The sequence below is a fragment of the Anser anser genome (genome assembly GCF_964211835.1).
Source record: "Anser anser genome assembly, chromosome: 26".
Lineage (NCBI taxonomy): Eukaryota > Metazoa > Chordata > Aves > Anseriformes > Anatidae > Anser > Anser anser.
In genome coordinates, this window is record NC_139747.1 from 5578147 (window position 1) to 5598190 (window position 20044).

At 47.2% G+C, this 20044-nt stretch overlaps 2 protein-coding genes across 8 annotated transcripts in view; one reads left to right on the plus strand and one right to left on the minus strand.

Moving 5' to 3' along the window:
- Nucleotides 1–12317, plus strand: part of GFPT1 (glutamine--fructose-6-phosphate transaminase 1) — a 43431-nt gene extending 31114 nt beyond the window's left edge. For 4 of the 7 annotated variants that reach the window (XM_083811762.1, XM_083811765.1, XM_083811760.1 and 1 more), the window contains 2 exons: nt 310–471; nt 1110–5439. In XM_083811762.1, the coding sequence (XP_083667888.1) occupies nt 310–471; nt 1110–1154 (207 nt within the window). In that variant the 3' untranslated portion in view covers nt 1155–5439. Of the gene's footprint in view, nt 1–309; nt 472–1109; nt 5440–11957 lie in introns of those variants that run through there. The other 3 variants (XM_083811766.1, XM_083811761.1, XM_083811764.1) reach the window with 1 other exon arrangement.
- Nucleotides 1–20044, minus strand: part of VAMP8 (vesicle associated membrane protein 8) — a 500499-nt gene that overhangs the window by 478602 nt on the left and 1853 nt on the right. The gene's annotated exons all lie outside the window — the stretch shown is intronic.

Here is a 20044-nt window from a genome sequence, read left to right on the forward strand (position 1 = left end):
AACCTCTGTGACTTGCCAGTTCTGTCAGATCTCAGAAAAGGTAACATTTCAGAGTGCTCAGGCTTGCGATTGCAGAATGCAGTGATTTTTTTTGTTTTTGTTTTCAATAAGAAAAGTGCACTGGCATAAGGCTACAGATGCAGGAGCCTAGTGTGGTTTGTTTACCATTTAAAATATGCTACTGGAATGCCCATGTGATGCTAAGCTGCTTTCCTTTAAGTAAAAATTTCTTGCTACCAGTGATGTGAACAGAAGTGAGAAAAGAACCTTTCCTGACATGTTTTTCTTCAACATTTCCCTTTGTTGCAGGGGCGACCTGTCATCATTTGTGATAAGGAAGACATTGAGACAATTAAGAACAATAAGAGAACAATCAAAGTTCCGCATTCAGTGGACTGTCTGCAGGGGATCCTGAGTGTCATCCCCCTTCAGCTTCTGGCTTTCCACCTTGCAGTTCTCAGAGGATATGATGTAAGTACAGTGTTCCCTTCCTAGCCTCCTGCACTTGTGTTTGCTATTTACAGGTCTGAAAAAGATGTGTTGGGTGAAGTTTGAAGTCTGTGGGGGTTGTCTGTGTGATTGCTTGAGCTACTGGAACTGCCAGGTTAAATTGTAGACATGACAATTGCAGAAGCTTTTTGTGAACAAAACGTGAAGGCAGTCTACTACACTTGGCTGAGCCTCATGCAGTTCGAGTTGGACATGTCTGTTTTCTGGTACAAGCGTACTGTTGCTGGAGAGCTGGTAGGAAGCTGAAATGAAGTTTAAAATCAAAATCAACAGAAGGATGTTTAAAAAAAAAAACAGAGTCTGTGTTAGTTATTTGATCTTAATACAGACACTGGCCTCTACCACTTACTGCAGTGACCTTCTATCATTTGAGAACTGTAGCAATTTACATTGAAGGGACTAACTGTTTAGTTTTTGACAGAGTTGTAACAACTGAAGTCAATGGACTTTTTTGGCATTGATTATCCTAAGTTAACAGGGAAATGTGTTCAGTCACTTTCAGTTTAAACACAGAGCAAACATTCCACACATTACAAAGTTATACACAAGGAAAGTGTCTAAATACTCACAAGCATCTTCTTTCTCCTCCCTCTCTGCAGGTTGATTTTCCAAGAAATCTGGCCAAGTCCGTAACTGTAGAGTGAAAGATCATCTGAATCATAGGGGCAAAGGGGAATTAAATGAAAGACTTTTTTTGGTACCAAAATAACTTGATTTTAAAGTCCCCTAGGTAAATCTTATTTTGGTAAATCATTGTTTGTGTACACGATCACCGTACTTCCATTACATTAGTGATTGTCAAATTGATTCCACATGCTATGTCAGTAGCTTTGGGTTTTTTGAACAATAGATTTCCATGCAAGATATTAAATGGTTTTCTTTAAAGATTACTGAGCCTTCTAGGTAAGGGGCCCTTCACTTTACTTTTAGATACTGTCATTGTTTCTTATCCAGTGTGACTCATTCCAGTCATTGATGAGAAACCATTCAGTGAATTACCTGTCATGCTCTCAGGCAGTGAAGCAGGATACCAGATTATGCAACTGGAACAAGAGCTGTTACTGGTCATGCTTGTGCAGATATTTTAACAGCGAGAAACTGTAAACAAGCATTTGGGTCAATTTCTGCCTCATTTGTAAAAGGGAATTCAACTGACCTGTCACAGCCTCTGAAATTTTAGGCATGTGGTAAATGTGCTAAGAAAGTAATTTTGTTTCAGAAAGATTTTATCTATGCCAAATACCTAGCAACTGACAATCTCATAGACTCGGTGGGCCATAACGCACCATGTAACACCAGCAGGTATCTGTAGTTGTGCCCATGAAGACAGTGGAACTCGCGCCTTCAAGTGTAAGTGGAAGCAGTGTCTGACTCAGAATGGATGCATGCCAAAGTGAGGAAAAACAGGAATATAGCAGTGCTCAGTTTGTGGTGGTGCTTTGTTGATGCTGGTTTTTGGTGATTTTCTTTGTGTGTGTGTTTTTTAAATGAATAGCACTCTTCCTGCATTGAGGGATAAAGATTTTTTCCCCTTGAACTGAGCACTGCGGCACTACAAACAGATTGTAAGGAATGGGCTTTATGTTGCTGCAGGTCACTTACTAGTCTGAACGTGTAGAAGAAAGTTTTTGTCTTGTCTCAGGCAGAGACGACACTGAATATTCCTTTCAGAGGCTTACTACATTAGACAAAGTCCCCTGATAAATACATGGATTCTGGTTTATTTATGAGTAGTTCATACAGTTGTAGTGGCGTATGTGATTATGTCAAATTCAGCTGTTGTAAAACTGGAGGGGATAAAGGCTTGATACGTGTGGGAAAAAAATACACTGATAATTGTATAACAAGTTTGCAGAGAATTAGAAATTACACAGAAAATAAGCCTTGAAGATTTAATACCAGCTTTGAAAAAGTCATTAAATGGCATTTAGCTAGGTGTTTCCTAATGCAAAAAGGTGAATTTCCTGCCCAGGTGGTAGGCTTTGAATTAGCTTTATAGAAACAGCATAAAAAGAAAAGCAAACTACAAGGTGTAAAGCAATGCTTGACAAGTCATGGTGAATATTCCAGATCACTTGCTGCCCCCCAGAATGCTTTAACAAATGTAAACGTAGCTCTCCTCGTGCAGGTTGCAAGATGACTGCCAAGTAGTAGTAATCCAGCCTGACTTGTACAGTAAAAGACAACTGCTCAGACTGAGGTGTTTCCAAAGACCGTGTAGCAATTCTACTTTATATAAAACCGCAGTAGCCTATTTAACTTCAATTCAGTATCAGCTCAAGGCTGATACTTTTATTATGTTAATTAGATTAAAATGCTGCGTGCCTGGAAACAGTTTCTTAAAGCCAATATATGTATGTTTATCAACACATGGTATTCAGACTATTAATTTATGAATGCATTGTGCTGCCAGTGTCTGTTTAAGAGCAAAGAAGTAAATACTTAATTTTATTTGTACAATATTTGCCTATGAGGCACTAACTTGTAACAGTTAACGTGCCTCTGCCTAAACATGACTTGTAGACTTCTTCCCTGCTTCATTGGAGAGGATACTTCTCCTTAAGGAACAAACAACGTATGTTCAATACTAACAGTTTGGAGACAGTTCATTTTCCTCCATCTCCCACTCAGCTTTTAAGAGAACGGAAACTGTGAACCTTTAACATGGAGGGTGGGAAGCAAGGAAGGGCTTCCCCCTACTCCCCAGCATAAGGACTTGCAGTACCACATCCTATGTTCTTGTTAGCATGGTGTCTAGTGGGAAAGAACCTGCAAGAGAATTAAGATCTATTTCTCCTATTCCATTCAGAAGAAAAACAACAAGCATTGCTTTTGTCTAGCCTTGTACAGGTAATTGTCTGCTGGCTTACCAAGTCTCCTAGCAAACAGGATGGTAGACATCATGTTAAAATACAGATTGCTGTTCAGTAAAAGTTTGATAATTCAGGCTGTTAAATATTTATGAAAGTAACTTGTGTACAAAGAGGACCAAAGAACAGGATTCTAAGTTAGAAATTTAAGTCTGACACTCTCCTGTTGGGTGTAACTGTACAGATATTGCTGAGTTATTTGGTTTTAATGCTGTGATAGACAAATCCTTATTCTTAGTAATTTAAGGCATTAAAACTCATGACGAATACTTCATTTGTCAGAAGTAAAGGTAGTATTCACCCCCCTATATTCTGCAAGTTGCCAGTAAACTGCCTGAAGTGTACAAAAATCCGCCTGCCAAAACAGAGGTTTAGTCGCTAATTGCAACTAGGCTGTTGGATGTTGTAATGCTTAATATCAAAGAATGCTGTAGAGCACACTTGCTATGAAGAATTTCTCTGATGAGCATGGTAGGGAATCCGTAAAGCATCTCATTGTTGTTAATTGCTATGCCTGTGTGAAGTGAGAATGTATAAAGGACTCTTCTTAGCTTTCCTTACCTCATTTTGTGTAGATGTGTTGCATTTTGATGAACAGATGATGTTTCTCTTTTCCCTAGAAAACTTTCAGAATGTCTTGTGATATTTATTAACAGCCAGTCAGTCTTCTGCTCTCCAGAATGAATGTTTTGCTTACTGAGCCAGTAAAACTCCCTCTTTCCTAACAGAGGTGTTCAAAAATTCAGTAGCCCTGTCACTAAAATTGAGCCACAGGTAAATACAGATAAAGGCCTTTGTCATTTGAAATAGCAGCTGCCTATTACTTCATACGTTTGTCATAGTTTATTTTGACTGAAGTAACTGTTTTCCTCATCTATGTCTGCAGAGGCTTAAAGGGAGGTACAAGCCCCATAGGTCTTAGGGTTTTTTCTAATTACCGAAGACCAGAGAACTTCAAGCTCGGCACGCTGTTTCTTCGTAACAGATCTTAGCCAGATTCCACACTGTTAGTAAGGTTATTCCACAAACATGGGAAAGTTGTTTGCAGAGTATGCTTCTGCCAGAAAGGTTTCTTCCTCCTGGCTGTACTGAAGAAAGTCTAGAGACAGTTCTTTCCTGAACGTGAGAGATGAGTAAGTACCATCTGCACACACGTGCTTATAAAGAGCCCAAACCAGTATTTGGGTAGCCTTGTCTTTGTAAGGTACAGCGCTGACAGGGGAAGTGCTGTCTCCTTTTTAGCATGCTTTTACTGGCTGGAAGGTAATTGCGTACCACTGATATGGGGATGCTCTTCCAGCCAGACAGCTGCCTTGACCTCCTTGTTCAGAACATCTCAAGCCCTTTGTATTCAAAAGCTGCATTAGTGAAAGCTTCACGTAGACCATTTTGGAGACAAGTGGGAAGGATCTCATGGATATGACAACATGTAATCTTGCTCCATTTGGAACCTTAACACTAGCACAGACAGACTAGGTTTGGTTAAGCTGCAAATTTAAATGTCTAAAGGCACAAGGAAGACCAAAATATTAGTGCAAAATTGTTGGTTTTTTTTCCTCTCTAGTAGTTACTAGCAGTCCTTGACACCACAAGTAGGTGGCTGACAGCAGCATATATGATGGAGAGGGAAATTGAAATTGGGCCCGTGCAGCAGCACATCAGTGTTTAGCTGTGGCTGATTTTAGATCCTACCTGAATGTACCAAACTTGCCTCAAAGCCTGGAGCCCCTCTTCCACATCAGAAACAGGAAGAAGAAACAGCAAAGAAGTATTTGGCTTGAATAAAAGGAAAGACTATTTGCCTTCAGTTTATGTAAATAGACGTTTGAAATGGCAAATACCACCATTTCTTCCCTTCTAGGTCTGTATGTACTGTGCTTGTACATATCCAGCTGGCTTGGTTTGTGGGGACCAGTCTGTATCTTGTTTCCTGTTGTGTGCTGTATGCAGAAGATGTCTTACTTTTGTCTGTAGTGTTTTATAATTTGGGTTCTGTCTTTTTGCTTACTTTTTTGTATCTCACCCTTTGAATAAAATCAAGTGCCCTACATTAAACAAACTGAATTACTGGTCTTTAGTTACATCTATTAAAGAATAGGTAACCCCTGTGAAAGTTAAGGGCAATATATACAAAGCAGAAAAAGACCCAAAGCTTAACTCTCTTCTAACTGGCCAGGCTTTTTTTTTTTTTTATTTAATAACATATCTGAGATATATTTCAACTCACTTTCTATCCTTGATTTTGTTACTAACCAAAAACAGTGAAGAGGAAAGCCCATGAAACATCCCTGAGGCAGAACAGGTGGTATTACCTTCTGTACCTTCATTCTCATTTAACAATCACTTTTCTATCACTGGATAAAACAAAAGAGCAGTTAGTACAGCCCAGATACAACCTGTGCTCAGTGATCTTCACACATGCCCCATGCAATTTTGAAACTCACAGTTCTTTTTTTCAGCTTTTTTGTAACTGCCCCCAGTTTGGGTAATGTCAGGCAGGCTGGGAGCACCACAGCGCTGCTTTGCTGCCCCAGCAGTGCAGGACGACTTGGGTGCTGAGGTGGTACAGTTAAGTTCTTGTAAGTCAACAGCTGGTGACTTAGAGATTGTTCATGTCTTAAAAATGCATGGACAACTTTGTAAGCAAAACCCACAATGACAAAAGCCTATCTGGAATTCCACCCCTCCTCCACTTGGAGCCATTCAGGAATTAATTTCCTTAGGGACCTTCACCTCTGCAGGGGAAGAATATCAAACGTGGACATTTATTTCCCCAAATAAAGTGAGCAGCCTGGACTTGCTCTTCTTACAAATACTTTTCCTGTGCAAGTAGTAGTAAAGTCACAAGACTGCTTTTGAAGGCTAGTGCCTTGGAACTATGCACACACATTCTTAGTATCGCAGTTAAAGTCAGTGCCCACGCACAAAACCATAGCCAGATGTTGGGAGCAAGATTGTCCACTTCTGCTTGCTCAGCACTGCAGGAGGAAACAGCAGTACAGGCCTGCGTTAAGGTCACAAACAAAAACAAGTAAAACAGATCAAAGCTTTGGGCTTTCGTTTTGGTGCAGCTGTAGGACCCATCTGCTCAGGATGCTAAAAGGAGAGGGAACGGTGCAAGGAGCCAGCAAGGCAAGGTGGCTGTGTGCAGCATCATCCTCAGGTGCCTCCAGGGCTGCGCCGTGCTCAGGCTCCCTCCTCTCTGGGCTGTCTGCTGTGGCTCCCAGACGTGAGCTCCTCACCAGCTGCTCCACAGCCCTGGCTGCATTTCCAGACACGGGACCTGTTCCTTCAGTGCAGCCCAGGAACTGCCTCATTTGAGGAGCAAGGGAATGGGTAAATGTGGGGTGCTGCCCAGGTTCTCCATTGCTTATTACCCCATGTGGGGCAACTAAGCACACACACTGTGCACTGCATTTAGTTTAAGCCAATAGAAATGACAGTAGGAAGACAAAAGCAAACGGATGAAGCCAGGGTCTCAGATGCTGAGGTTTACAGACAGGTATAAGCACTTGGTTTGAAAAAATTACACTAGCTTGCCTGCTCCAAAGTATGCCTTGGCCCTTCTAGAGCAACGTGCTTTGACAGCTACCCTTCACACGAGCTGTGCGTGGGCCTTCTGAAGTTTCTTTTCTGAGCCTTGAACTGCTGACTGCATATCCATGCAAGCTTCTTAAATTAATTTACCTAAAGGACTCCTTTTCTGTTATAAAGTGGTGCTGGCCCTTGCACAGGGGTCTTGCTAGGAGGAGCGCTGTGCCAAGTGCACACCTAAGCCCAGGGGCATGGTGTTCCTTCATCACCTTCTCCCCTTGCTGTGTGGCAATGGCTCTTCATCCCCCCCCCGTGGAGCGCACCAGGAGCCCCGTACAATGACTGCTTACACAGAAGGCACCTGTGTTGCAGCTGGAATCAGAGAAATGCCACTTCCCCCCAAAAAACAAGCCAGCTCTCAGGTGACTGTGAGATGCTGAGTGGGAAGCTAGCAGCCAGCCCATGGGGAATTCTTACCCCAGGAACAGGCGTGGAAAGGAGACCAGCACACCGCAGCATTTTTGCTGTACATAGGTGGAACAAAAAGGTGATGGTGTAAAACAAGCTCCCAGTTACCAGGCTGGTGTTTCACAAAAACACTCAACTATCAGCGGAGCCTTTCTTATATGTCAGCAAGATTTGCTGTGCAGGACAGCCTGGTGTTCCTAGACTGCATTTCCTTTTTGATTTGAGAAAAGCATGCAATCCTTACACCCCTTCAGAAACAAGTTAGTTTTGTATTTTTTCCCCTGAAAAGCAGCCATCCGTGCTCCTTGCCTCACAATGTGGACGAGCAACCCCTGTTTGTACACCGGGCACCATACAGACTGATGGGCTGGTGGGACCTGAGCTCCTGGTGCTTTCGCCAGCCCCACAGCATCACCCTGCAGCACCACAGCAGCCCCATGGTACTCGGAGTGCTAAGAGGAGCAGTTAAGTGCCTTAGCTTGAGAGAGCTGATGGGTCTTCCTGGGAAACATTTAAACGGGGACAGAGAGTTATCTCAGTGCAGCCTCCTGGCCAGGCCCACAGCTCAGTAGCTGCCTTCCCCCCTGCCCACGCCCCTCAGTGCTGGGCAGCTCTTCCAGCATCTCACTGCTGCTGTTACGTCTCCGTCTGGCTCGCCACATTTCCAGCTCCTGCGGCTTGGAAGGTCCAAGGAGCAAGGGCCCTGCGCTGCAGGTGGCAGACGGGAGCAGCTCTGGCATCGCCCACAGCAACAAGAAGGCGAACCCTCAGGTACCGACTGCTTCAGTGCTGCAAACACGGGCAGAGACAGATTGTGGGGACAGCTGTGACCAGTCGCGCACATCGGCGGCGCAGCCTGCGCCTGCATTTGGACAATCTGGCTTTTTTTTTTTTTTTTTTTTTTTGTTTTGTCACCTCCTGCTCAGGGTTTCTGGACTACGGCAGGCCTGACCCAGAAGCTGCCTTGTGTGCCTTGAAGAGGCTATTTTTGTCCTATTTCCTTGCTTTTATCAGCTGGTTGGAATACATTGTGGGCATTTGAAAAGGGAAAAGAGAAGAAAAAGAAAAAAAAGCAAGCTGGCCTGCTAAGATGGTCCATGCAGTGCTAAAGTGGTTACCCAGCCTCAGAGACCCACAAACCAGACGTGACGGGCCTCCTCCCCGCTCCTCAGTCTCATTCTTTATTGTTAAGGTCAAATAAAATATGTTCCCATGATCCTTACGCATTCCTATGGAAACAACTTTAAACAAACAAGCTGCTCGCCTGCGCCTGGACAGTGAGCAGTGAGATTACTGTAACACCAGATCCCAAAAGCTGTGGGGAGCCCGGATGCACTGGAGACGCTGGCGGCACCGCGCAGCTCACAGCCAGGCACCAACGGGGTCCAGGAGCTCGTGCGTGGGGAGCCAGGAGGTGGGGGCACCCAAAGCCCTTATTAAGCAGGAGACAACCCCGCACAAGCAAACCTCACGCCTGGCCAGCACCAAAGGGACACCACAAAGGGGGAGCAGTCAGCAAACCTGCAAGAGACAGGACCAGCACCTCCGTGCTCCTCTCATTTCTGTCCGTGCACAAAACTACGTCACCATGTGCACCACGGAGTCATTGATAGGATGGAGATGCTGCCTGTCCTCCCTGCTGATGCCAGTTGCCGCTGGAACAAGCCTTCCTGAAGCTCACAGGTGGGTGCTTTCTAGCACCCAATACTGGGCATGACACTGTCTGCCCTCACAGGATGACTCTCATTGCATCGGCACCCTGAGGATGTGCCTGGAAGTTGGTTCTGTAGCCAAAGCCATCCTTCAGGGCTGTCAGTCCTGGCTCCTGGCACAGCTGTGCTGGGAAATCCCAGCTTCAGACACAAAACCTCCTCTCTCTGGCACTTGCAGTCCCACCACAAGACCAGCACAAGGGCACCGGGTGAACAGACAGAACGGCCCCTGTGGTCTCCGGCTGAACAGTTCTGCTCTAAGCTGTGGCAGGGACTCGCATTCCCTCTTGTATTTATTTATTTTTTTCATCATTTCCCATCATCAGGAAGATGAGCTTTTCCAAGCCCAGCTAGAAACACCAGTGAAAATCAAAGTTATCGTCGATCCAAGCAGCCCCAACTGGTCTACCACGGGAAAACTTAAGACACATACTCCCCAAGCCAAGACAGGATGCTCACATTCAGGCAATGACCTCCCCAGAAGTGTAGCAGCCAGCCTGTGCAGCCAGCCACTGCCAGGTGGAATGTAGGGGTGTGTGGGGGGGGTGGGAATTTCTGAGTTGCACAAAGCTGGAAACGATGCACACAGGAAAAAAATCCTGCTGAACCACACCAGGATGACCCAGTGAATGTGCATTGCACTGCTCATGGAGTCCTCAGCTCAAGGAGAGCAGCGGTCCTCACCCCCTCCGCTCCACGGGGGATCCTGAGCCTACGGAACAGCCACATCACCTCCCTTAGCATAACTGGCAGACAGCCTTGGGGAAGGGCTCACGACAGAGCTTAACGTGTAGGCTACAGGAATTGCATCCAGGACTGTCCCTGCAAGACCACATCCAAGTAAGGCAGGGGGCAAGTGGGGGCTTGAGGCAGGCATGAGCCAACTGCTTCTGAGCAGAACAGCCAGGTTTGGAGGGAATTTTGGCTGCAGGGCTGTAGGTCACTGGGTCCATGTAGGGATCAGTGCGGACCAAAGCCATCTGCCCTCAGCCCTCCAGGTGCTGCCAGCCAGGGACAAGGGCTTGTCACAGTCCTTGCCCTCAGGGGGGATGAGCTGAGTGACAAATTTAGAGCTGAAAGCTGCTCCTGAGGCAGCAGTCTGTCACATTTCTCCAGGAAGAGTCCTGTTTGGGTTACCATATGTCCAAGTGGTATCAGGGCATACACTACATGGAAAAGCAATAAAGCAAGTAATTTAATTGTATCTGTCTTCAATTTAATGCAACCAGCTGGCTTGTGGCAGGCCAGCAGCCAGGGGGTTGTGGATAATTGGGGTATGCTGGTCACAGCTCCAGACAAACTTCTCTTCAGGAGATGAGGGTAGTTTCTATAAGCACAGAAAAAAGAGAACTGTGCTTTAACACTGCAGAAACATCAGCTAAGAAACACTTTTCTCATCAGTAGAAGCAAGCAGGGAAATGTTAGGCTGGGAGAAGGGCTCACCAGCCTGGGAATGCCGTGGTCTTCGATGTTTTCTGCTTGTTTCAGCCACAGCGGGAAGCCCTATATAAAGTCATGTTCCAAAGGGAAATATCTGCCATTATCTTATGACTGGAAACACAGAGGAAGAAGAATGCAAAATGACTTGTCAATAAATGCCTGCCACAGGACAGGGGAGAGCAAAGCCCAGGTTTCCCTTCTAGCCAGGGAGAGGCAGTGGCAGAGCGAGAGGCTGCACTCAGAGATGTCAGCTGAGTCTCACGTCGCCCTGCAAAATGTACTTCCTCCACGCAGAGCTGAAAGACACTGACACTGTGTCCCTTCCTCACATGCCATCAGCTCCAGAAACACTTCTGTTAGCGACACCAGTCTGCAGACATCTCCTTTCCCACCTCCCTCGAAAAAAACAGTTGCTCTGAACATTAATGTGTTTATTCAGCATTTGAGCAGCTCTGAAGTGCCAGATGCAGGGGCTGAGTTGCACTCGGTGTCTCTCAGTTGCACCCCCCCAGTTAAATAAGATGCCGTAAGCAGCACTGTTACCCTCATCTTGCCGGGTTTCTGTGGCAGCCCCACAGCAGGGCATGGTTTAGGGCACCTAAGCCTGGAGGAAGCGCAGGGGCTCCAAAGGCCACTCAGCCTGGGTGGATGCTGCTTCCCAGAATGCAAACAGGTAGAAAAACCCCAAAGCGAATGGTCCTGAGTGACCCACAGGCTGTTTCAAAGCCATGCCCATCCTGGCACAGAGCCTGCTGCCAGCGCTGCTAATTGCGGTGTCTGCCTTGCCCCGGATGAGCTGGGGGGGGTCTGGTTCGTGCCTCAGACTCAGTCCCTCCAGAGCCAGATCTTTGCCAGGGTGCTGGTGCAGTGTGGCAAAGATGGAGAATTTCAGTGCTGGATTTGCAGCTCCATTTGGAGCCTGCCCAGCATGTTGCAAGAGGAACCTCCATGTCCCAAAAAGACAAACCCCACTTCCCCAGCACCCAGCTCCTCCAGAGCACTGCACGGCCACTCACGAGCTCCCAGCACGGCCCCAGAGGCACTGGGGCAGTAGCATCAGCCTCTGTGGGCACTGACAGAGAGGCAAGAAAGAGCTGAGCTACACAGCATCATGTGTCCCTCGAGAGCCAGGATTAACCCTCTCATCATGCTTTTTCCTGTAGTATCACATTTACAGTGACTAATCCTATCGAGCCGGGATTGTTATCCCACGCACACCAAGCCCTGCTTTGTCTAAGTGCAGGATCGACACTGCAGAGAGCAGAAAAGCCTCATCTCCGGGGCTTTCCAAACCCCACGCGGCGGATCCCGGGGCTGACAGGATGGAGCATGGCTGCATGCTCCATCCGAGCAGCAGCAGCAGCATGGCTGCACCTCCCTGCTGCCAGGGCTCCGCTTTTCACGGCTGCTCTCCTTTTTGCAGGTGGACCGCATCGCTGCCACCAGAGACTGAGTGCTGACGCCGCTTCGCCGCTCGCTTTGCACGCAGCTGCCCGAGGAAAAGGAGCAACGGGTGAGCTGCAGGCAGCCAAAAGCACATCCCTGGGCTGCCAGCTGCTCTGCCCGCACCCCAGGGCATCAGTCGGAGGCGATGAGCATCAGTCAGGTCCTGTCTGCTCTGCACAACCCAGGCTGGCAGCCCCAGATTGGAGTGTTTTGCACTGAGCAAGGCGTAGAAAACCCACAATATGTGACAGACAGTCACGGGTTTGATGTTTGATGGTTGCATTTTGCACTGCAGTTCTTGCCCTGTTTTTAGGTTTCAAACAATAAAAGACTACACGCATGTCTTTTTTTTTTTTTCTTAAAGCAAATGTCAGAAGTGAAGCACTCTGCTTTGGAGGTGCCGGTGCTTGTCTTTTCTTGGAGGGTTCCTTCCCTTCTTGGCTTCTGCAGCCAAAGAAACAAAGCTAAGTTCAGGACTTCCCCAGCCTCCTTTCTGTCCCTGCCCAACTACAGCTTTGACAGCTAAAGTCAAATTTTCTTTGACATGAACTCCTGGCCTGCACGCTAGCATGGTGAGGACAGATCTTAGATGCATGACACGTAAAGCTTGGACGTTTAGTCCTTGTGATGGCTTTGCAGGTCACGAGAGCCTGGCGAGGCAGCCCTGCATCTCGCTCCATATCTTTAACACACCAGTCCATGCAGACAAGAAAAACCTCCTGAAATATCAATGGCAAGCTCCTGGTAGCGGGGAAAAACCGTCGCCTTCTATATGTCAGATTAGGAAGCTACAAAAGCAGTATGAGAGGCAGAGGAGGGGTGGCTTGGGGTTAAAACCATGGGGCTGGGATGTCATGAAACACCTTCGGTCCAGTGGGGACTGTGGCTTGTGGTGGCCCTCAGAGGCAGGCTGCCTGGCTTGCTCAGGTGACCCTACTAGCAGGAGCAGGGTTTGAACTGCAGATGCATAAAGCTCGCACCACTGTGTAACCCATGGGTTGTGTATTCCTGACACTAACAAGGACCAGGCCAGCCAGCCCCACATGGTCCCTGGTCACAGGTTAGAGATGGCATCAGGGATCAGCACTATGTGGCAGCTGCTACCCCAAAACCCACCGAGATTCACCCTGACTGTTTAGCTGTGACAATCACCAGCCTTTTGCACACGCAGTGCTCACACGGATTCCATTCAGGACTGAAAACCTTTTGCAAAGTGCTTTAAGCTTTGCTAAGGCAGATCTCAGCAAGGAGGGGAGAAATTCGCACTGGTGTTGCAGAAAGCAATAGTTAAGGCTGGCTTATGCAAGTACCAGATTTTGAAGGGGCTATGTTGGTGAGCTTTCATTCACCTCCAAATGAAGAGGGAGTGAAAGAGTAAAGCTTTTCTGCTTTTAAACAAAACCCAGGTTGCTCGGTCACACCCCTCTAAACACCAAATAGACCTGCAGTAATGCCACAAGGGGAAGGTAGGAAACCAGACTTTGCAGATTGGTATGGGCTGGGAAAAGGGCTCAGCAGCAGACTGAGAAGCAGCACTTCCTGGGCAGTCTCATGCTGAGGCTTGAAAAGAAAAAAACCCAGCTGCTTCCAGTTGTGCCAGGTGAAAAGGAGGGGTGGGGATGATGCCTAAGGCAAGCTGTGCTGCTGGGGCAGGGCAGCGTCCCTCACACTGGTACTGCACGATGGGATGGACAGGGACATGCCCAGCCTGTGTGCCACCTCCCCACCCCCACATCTGTGCAATGTCCAGCTACACAGCAGAGAGCATGGAAAACCCTTGGAACACAGACCATTTCAGTTATAAATTTTGTGCTTGCCTGCATGCTAGGAAACTTTTCTCACCGTTCAGGCACCAGCTGAAGGATCAAGTAGGAAAAATTGTAATTCGAGGGGTTCTGCTGGCAAGTCCTTATCCCTGGGTGGCCAGAGCAGTAGAAGCAGCTGCCCCACAAGGACTGAGCACAGAGCTTGGGCTTTATTTCAGGTCCCGTTCTTGGGATTTCAGCCACTGCTGCCTAATCACCCCTTATCTCAATTCAATCAGCATGATGCAGCCTGTGGTGAAAAATAATTCCAAAAACAAAACAAAACAAAACAAAAGACAACAACAAAAACAAGCGAGCACCCCAAAAATCTGTAATGTTTGAACTGACCCAGACCATCCTGACTGACAGTTGTGCCTCCAGAACAAGGGCACACAATGAAAATAAATGAAGTGCAGACAAAGCTCATTTTTTAGCAGAAGCTCCTTTAGCCTATTGTAAGCAGGAGGAAAAATTAATTACAGCAGCCTTGCAGAGTTAAATCTGATCTGGACAGCGGCTGTGTCTTCTGCCTGACTCACAGTGCTAATTCACACAGACACCCAGTGGCAGCACAGATGCTCAGGGCTGAGGTTCAGACACTGTGCAGTAAGTGAGAAATCAGAAGTCTTTCCAGCAGGCATTGGATGAGGTGTCCAGCAAGGAAGCATGACTGGAAGAGACCTTGTGCCTCTGAGCTCAGGGCCACCTGCCACCAAGTCTTGCTCTCACATCAAACGCCCAGAACACCACGCTCTTGCCTGGGCATTGAGGAATATCCTTGCTTTTCCTGCCATCTCAACCAGGAGTGTGGCAGGTGTTGGCCAGAAACACTTTTTTTAGGATAATAAAGGACAGTTGGGTGTACATGAAAGCACATTTGTCCTCTCCCCCTTGCACAGTTTTCAAAAGCCTATCATGTATGGTCCTCAGTAAGAGAGATAAGCCGTGCTCAGTGTACTCGCAGTCACTGTCATATGAGACACACACACAGAGACACCACGATCATGATCTAGTGCAAATCTGCCACTTTGATCAAAATGCATTTAAAATAATAATAACAATTTGCAGCAATAATGTTTCCATACTGCACCTGCCTAAATTAGCCTAGTAAAGCAAAGCAGGAAAACACTCTGACACTTCCCCACAAACTGTAGCACCAGAAGTGCAGAAGTGTGCTCAAGGGCTGCTCGAATCCCCTGCTCTGCAACAGTTTGTCTGCAGCTGAGCAGCACAACCAGCAGACCTGCTCCTGCTGCAGACTTTGGCAGTTGTGCCAGAAATTGCTCCTTGAGACAACATCCCCCTTCCCTTTCATCGGCTTGGAGGTCTCCTCCAGCAGCATGAATATGTTTGTCTTCCCTGGAGCATGGGAAGCAACTGTGAAACCCTGCAGCATTTATGCAATAGCAAACTGCAACTTTTGAGACTTGCCAGCACATGGACTATCACACCCCCAGCTGCAAGCCCCTCTGAGGAGTGGGGTGCATGTGGTAATGGCTTTCAGCACAGCTCATCTTTCATCTCTTCCACAGAAAGGGAGAAAGAGGTGAAAAAAAAAAAGAAAACATCCTGAGCTTCCAATGAAGTGATGGATCCATGAGCTTGCTGCAGACAGACAGGCACACATCACCATTGCAAGTCATTTCTGCCCTGCCATCTCCCTGGTGGAGCTGGCTGTGATTAAATAGTATTCCAACAGCAGTAGAAAGGGAGGAAAAAAAATGAAGTCATGAATTTTTGGACAGGAAACACATGGGAAGGGGAGGGGACAGGACTAAATGGGAGTGGCATATCAAGTGTGAAAGATGCATTCTATTTGTCGCTTTCTGGTGCAGGGTTTTGTCCTGCAGCAGCCCAGGTAGGAATTTGTTTTCCCTGTCTCCCTTCTGCCAGGACTCCTCTGCTGGGGCTCTCTTGCTCTCTCGCTCTCTCCAAGGTCTGCGTGAGCTCAGTGGAGCTGCACACTCAGAGAGCTGGCATCACTTCAGTGCCCTCCCATACCGCAGGCACACGCACAGGGTGCATAGTGCAGGAAAAAGGAGAATCCTTACCCCCAACACACTCCGCTTTTGACTGAAATGATCTAAATGAACTCATAAGCAACCCTGTGCTTGTTTTAGCTCAGGATAATTTGCGACGGGGTTGTACTGGACTTCCTCGCTGCTGCAGGCTTTTGCAGCTCTGTGCCAAGGCCTCCCCCTGTCCGTCTCCCACACGGGCTCTGCCCCAGCAGCGCCACTTATCCCTGGCCCCTGGAGACACAGGGAAATTTTGTGTTCACCTCGGTGATCCCCCGTGGTGATTTGTTTAAACTGGTTTTCCCCCAGCTTCCAGAGCCATTATGATGCTGCTGCTCAGAGAAGTTGGCTTTTGCAATGCTACAGTTTGTCATCTAAATCTGGATTATTACATTCTTGTGCACTTTGCCTGCTTGACAAGTATTGAAAGACCCCATGAGCTAATGTGGTCCCTACCTATGTCTCCAACCAGGATCTGTTTTTAACCTGAAGAACCAGCGGCTTCTCTGGCTGGTTTCCAGCAGTTCCTGCCTTCTCTCTCTCTCTCTTTTTTTTTTTTTTTTTTTTTGGTTCTCACATTCTGGTCTGCTTCTTATTTATTTAATTTTATGTTGTGGGAATGTAAAAACGTGCCACAGTGGATTAGGCTGGAGGCCTGGGTGGTCCAGCACTTGGCTTCAGATGGTGGCTGTTTCAGCCAAATTGTTTCAGCAAGGAATCATTTTGAAGAGGTGTAAAGCAAAGGCCAAGTCTCCTCCAGTCTGTGTTCAGGCAAAAGCCCCTGCACACCAGTGAGGGGCAGGATGCTCCCGCACTTAGAGCATCAGCAGCTTCTCCAGGCACAGGTCCCTTCTCTTCCTTAGTTTGCTGCAATGGGGACACCTGTGCCAGCATGGGCAGGTCACTGTCACAGGCAGGAGCTGTGTGACTCTGCCCATGCTATAGCTGGGGATGCACACAGGAAAGCAAACAGGAAAATTTATTCTAGAAAACGGCAGAGTATGACAGAGGACCTGCCTGGTTTAGGCCACTGACCTACTGAGGGGCACTGAAAGGTGACCACAAAGGGAGACTTCGTGCAATGGGACCATGTTCTACTGCACCATGTCAGGAAGGAGGGATCTGCAAATACAGCTCCCAGAACAAATGAAGGTCAACATGGCCAGGTACAAGGGCCTATGTCTGGGCTGGTGCAATCCCAAGCATCAGAAGCATAGAATCATTAAGGTTGGAAAACCCCTCCAAGATCATCTGGTCCAACCATCCCCCTACCATCACTGTCACCCACTAAACCATGTCCCTAAGCACCAGGTCCAACCTTTCCTTGAACACCCCCAGGGACGGTGACTCTACCACTTCCCTGGGCAACCCGTTCCAATGCCTGACCGCTCTTTCTGAGAAGAAATGTCTCCTCATTTCTAACCTAAACCTCCCCTGGCACAACTTGAGGCCATTCCCTCTAGTCCTATCACTAGTTCTCTGCGAGAAGAGGCCGACCCTCAGCTCCCCACACCTTCCTTTCAGGTACCTGGAGAGAGCAGTAAGGTCTCCCCTGAGCCTCCTCTTCTCCCGACAAAACAACCCCAGTGCCCTCAGCTGCTCCTCACAGGACTTGTGTTCCAGGCCCTTCCCCAGCTTCGTAGCCCTTCTCTGGACATGCTCCAGGGCCTCGATGTCTTTCAGAGCTTAGAGATGAGTGGGCTGAGAGCAGCCCTGCACAGAGGAGGACTTAGGGGTAGCAGTGGGTAAAAAACTCAGAATGAGCTGGCAAGGTGCCCCATCTCTGGAAGTGCTCAAGGCCAGGTTGAATGGGGCTCTGGGCAACCTGATCTAGTGGGAGATGTCCCTGCACATAGCAGGGGGGTTGGACAGGAGGAACTTTAAGGTCCCTTCCAACCCAAACCATTCTGTGATCCTACAACAGAGAAGGACACAAGGACAGGGCACAGCACAGGCTGGGTGTAGCCCCATTGTGCTCCTGTGTGCTTTCTGGTTGGCACGCAGCAGGCCATCTGCCTCCAGAAGTCAATGGCCATCAATTGTTGCAAGAACAGGAGAGAAACGCTAGGAACAAAACTACTCCGTTGCTGCTTACAACCTGCATGCAGCAGCTTCTTTGTAAAAGATGGATAGAAAAAAGTGAACATGGCATTTCTTTGGCATTCGTGCACATGATTCTTTCAACTGTCTGGTGCAGATGGCACATGATCACCTTCTGTTTTATTAGGAAGTTTGTTAACAGAAGGCCAGACTTGGAAGGTTTGAAGCATGGCTGTGGAGTCACAGCTGGAACAGGCATGAGACCAAGATATCTGGAGACAAAGGGAAGCTCTTGCCAAGAGAAAAATCAAAAGTTGTTTTGCAAGGTGAGCCAGATTCCCTTCTAAGGCATCCTATACATCAAGGTGAAATCCTGGAGCACTTGTCCTGGCAGAAGTCTGGCTGTACCACTTTCCCAAATACACTCCAGTGCTTCCTAGAGGGCAAATAGTACTTCTGCAAAGCTCAGTGCTACTGTCTGCCTCTTCCACCTGCACTGCAACCAGAAACAATGTGTCCATGTCAGCAGCAATGCACAATGATGCAAGACTCCCTTAGAGCCATTTTACACGCATGCAGAAAGATACGCTTGTACCACTACTTTGTTGCACTGTCCTAGGCCAAGAAGAAATCTGGGAAGTTTCCACAGTTTTCTGAGGACCTTCAGATCAGAGGATACAATTTCTGAAGCTGGTCCTCACATATCCAAGGTGCTTCTCAGGAATGTCTGCAAAGCTTTTGGCTTTGTGAAGAAAAACCTAAGCCCTCTCTTCCCTTTGACATTTGCCTTGCATTTGTTCCCACGTCAGACGGTTCAGCTTGCACAGGGAACTCCTTTGTCTGCTTGGCCTTTGCCTGGAAACAAGACAGGATGGGGTTTGATAGCATCCAGTCCTGATTAGAAGCCAGAGCTTCTCAGAGCTTAGTCACTATCTCTGATGTCTTCCATTTATAATGGGCACTCTTTAAAACCTTGCCAATTTGGCCTCAGATAATTAGATAGAGTTACCTCCATATTTGCAGCATTACCTAAGCTTTCCTATGCTTGTTACAGAGAGCACTGGATATTTAAAGAACCCACAGGAGCTAATCCTGTGGGATTTTTTATTTATTTATTTTTATTCCAAAAAGCCCTAACAGCTGTGCAGCCTTTCAGGCCCTAACAGAATCACCATGAAACAGAGATCGAGTTATAGGAGGTTTGCACCAGCCAAGATCCTGGCTCCAGGTCCTATGGCAAGATCTCGGGCACCACCAGGGATGCCCAGGGTCTTTCACAAATCCAGCTCCAGGGCTGTAGTCAGAAGCACAAACCTCTTCAGTGTGCGTCCAACACCTGGTTTGAGTCAGTGACCATAAATGTTGAAGGAATGTGCACGCTAGCTGAGAACAGCTTGTGAGGCAGTGGATGGTCAGGTTTTAACTCCTATAAGTGAAAGCTTTCATTGTAAAATGCAAATCTAGCTACCTGAGCTCAGGTTTTATTTTTGAAGTAACAAGTGCCACCAGCAACTCAGCTCCAGGAGCTTCCTCCCTATATCCTCCAAATCTGACTTTTTCCATGCCAAGTTGATGCTCCTGTCCCACGGAGCTGTCCCGGGAGGTCCACAGTGCACGGATCGCTGCTGCCCTGGGAATGGGCAGCATCACCCATCACTGGGTACAAATGATTTCACCTCCAGACTAGTTTGCTTACAGAGAATGAAACCACATGGGAACCTGATTTCATAGCATCACCAACCTTGGCCAGAAAAGCCCGACTGAAGGGAGCAAAAATACTGAAGTCTTGTTCTCTTTTGTTCCTGCTGAAGATGATGCCTCGGGTGCCATGTGCACTCTCACTTCATCCAGTGTCACGGTCAAGAATTGAAACTGTATTTCTAACTCACTGTATTATTTGGGTCAATACAAATGACTCAGTCTCCAAAAAGAGCAGCCTATAAGATCTCCTATGACTGAAAATAACAAAACAATTGTCTAGTTTGCTGTCATGTTTTGCAGGCAGGCTATCCTAAGCACCTAGGGTAATAGCTCTGCCAACAACTACCTTTTTCATCTTTGGCAGGTTATTTACCTCCACATTCTTTTCTAAAACAAAACAAAACAAAACAAAAACAAAGCAAAAAAAGGCAAACAAAAAATACAAACTATAAAAACAACTAAAATACAAAAAATTAAATCTTTTTTTTATTTAGCAAGCC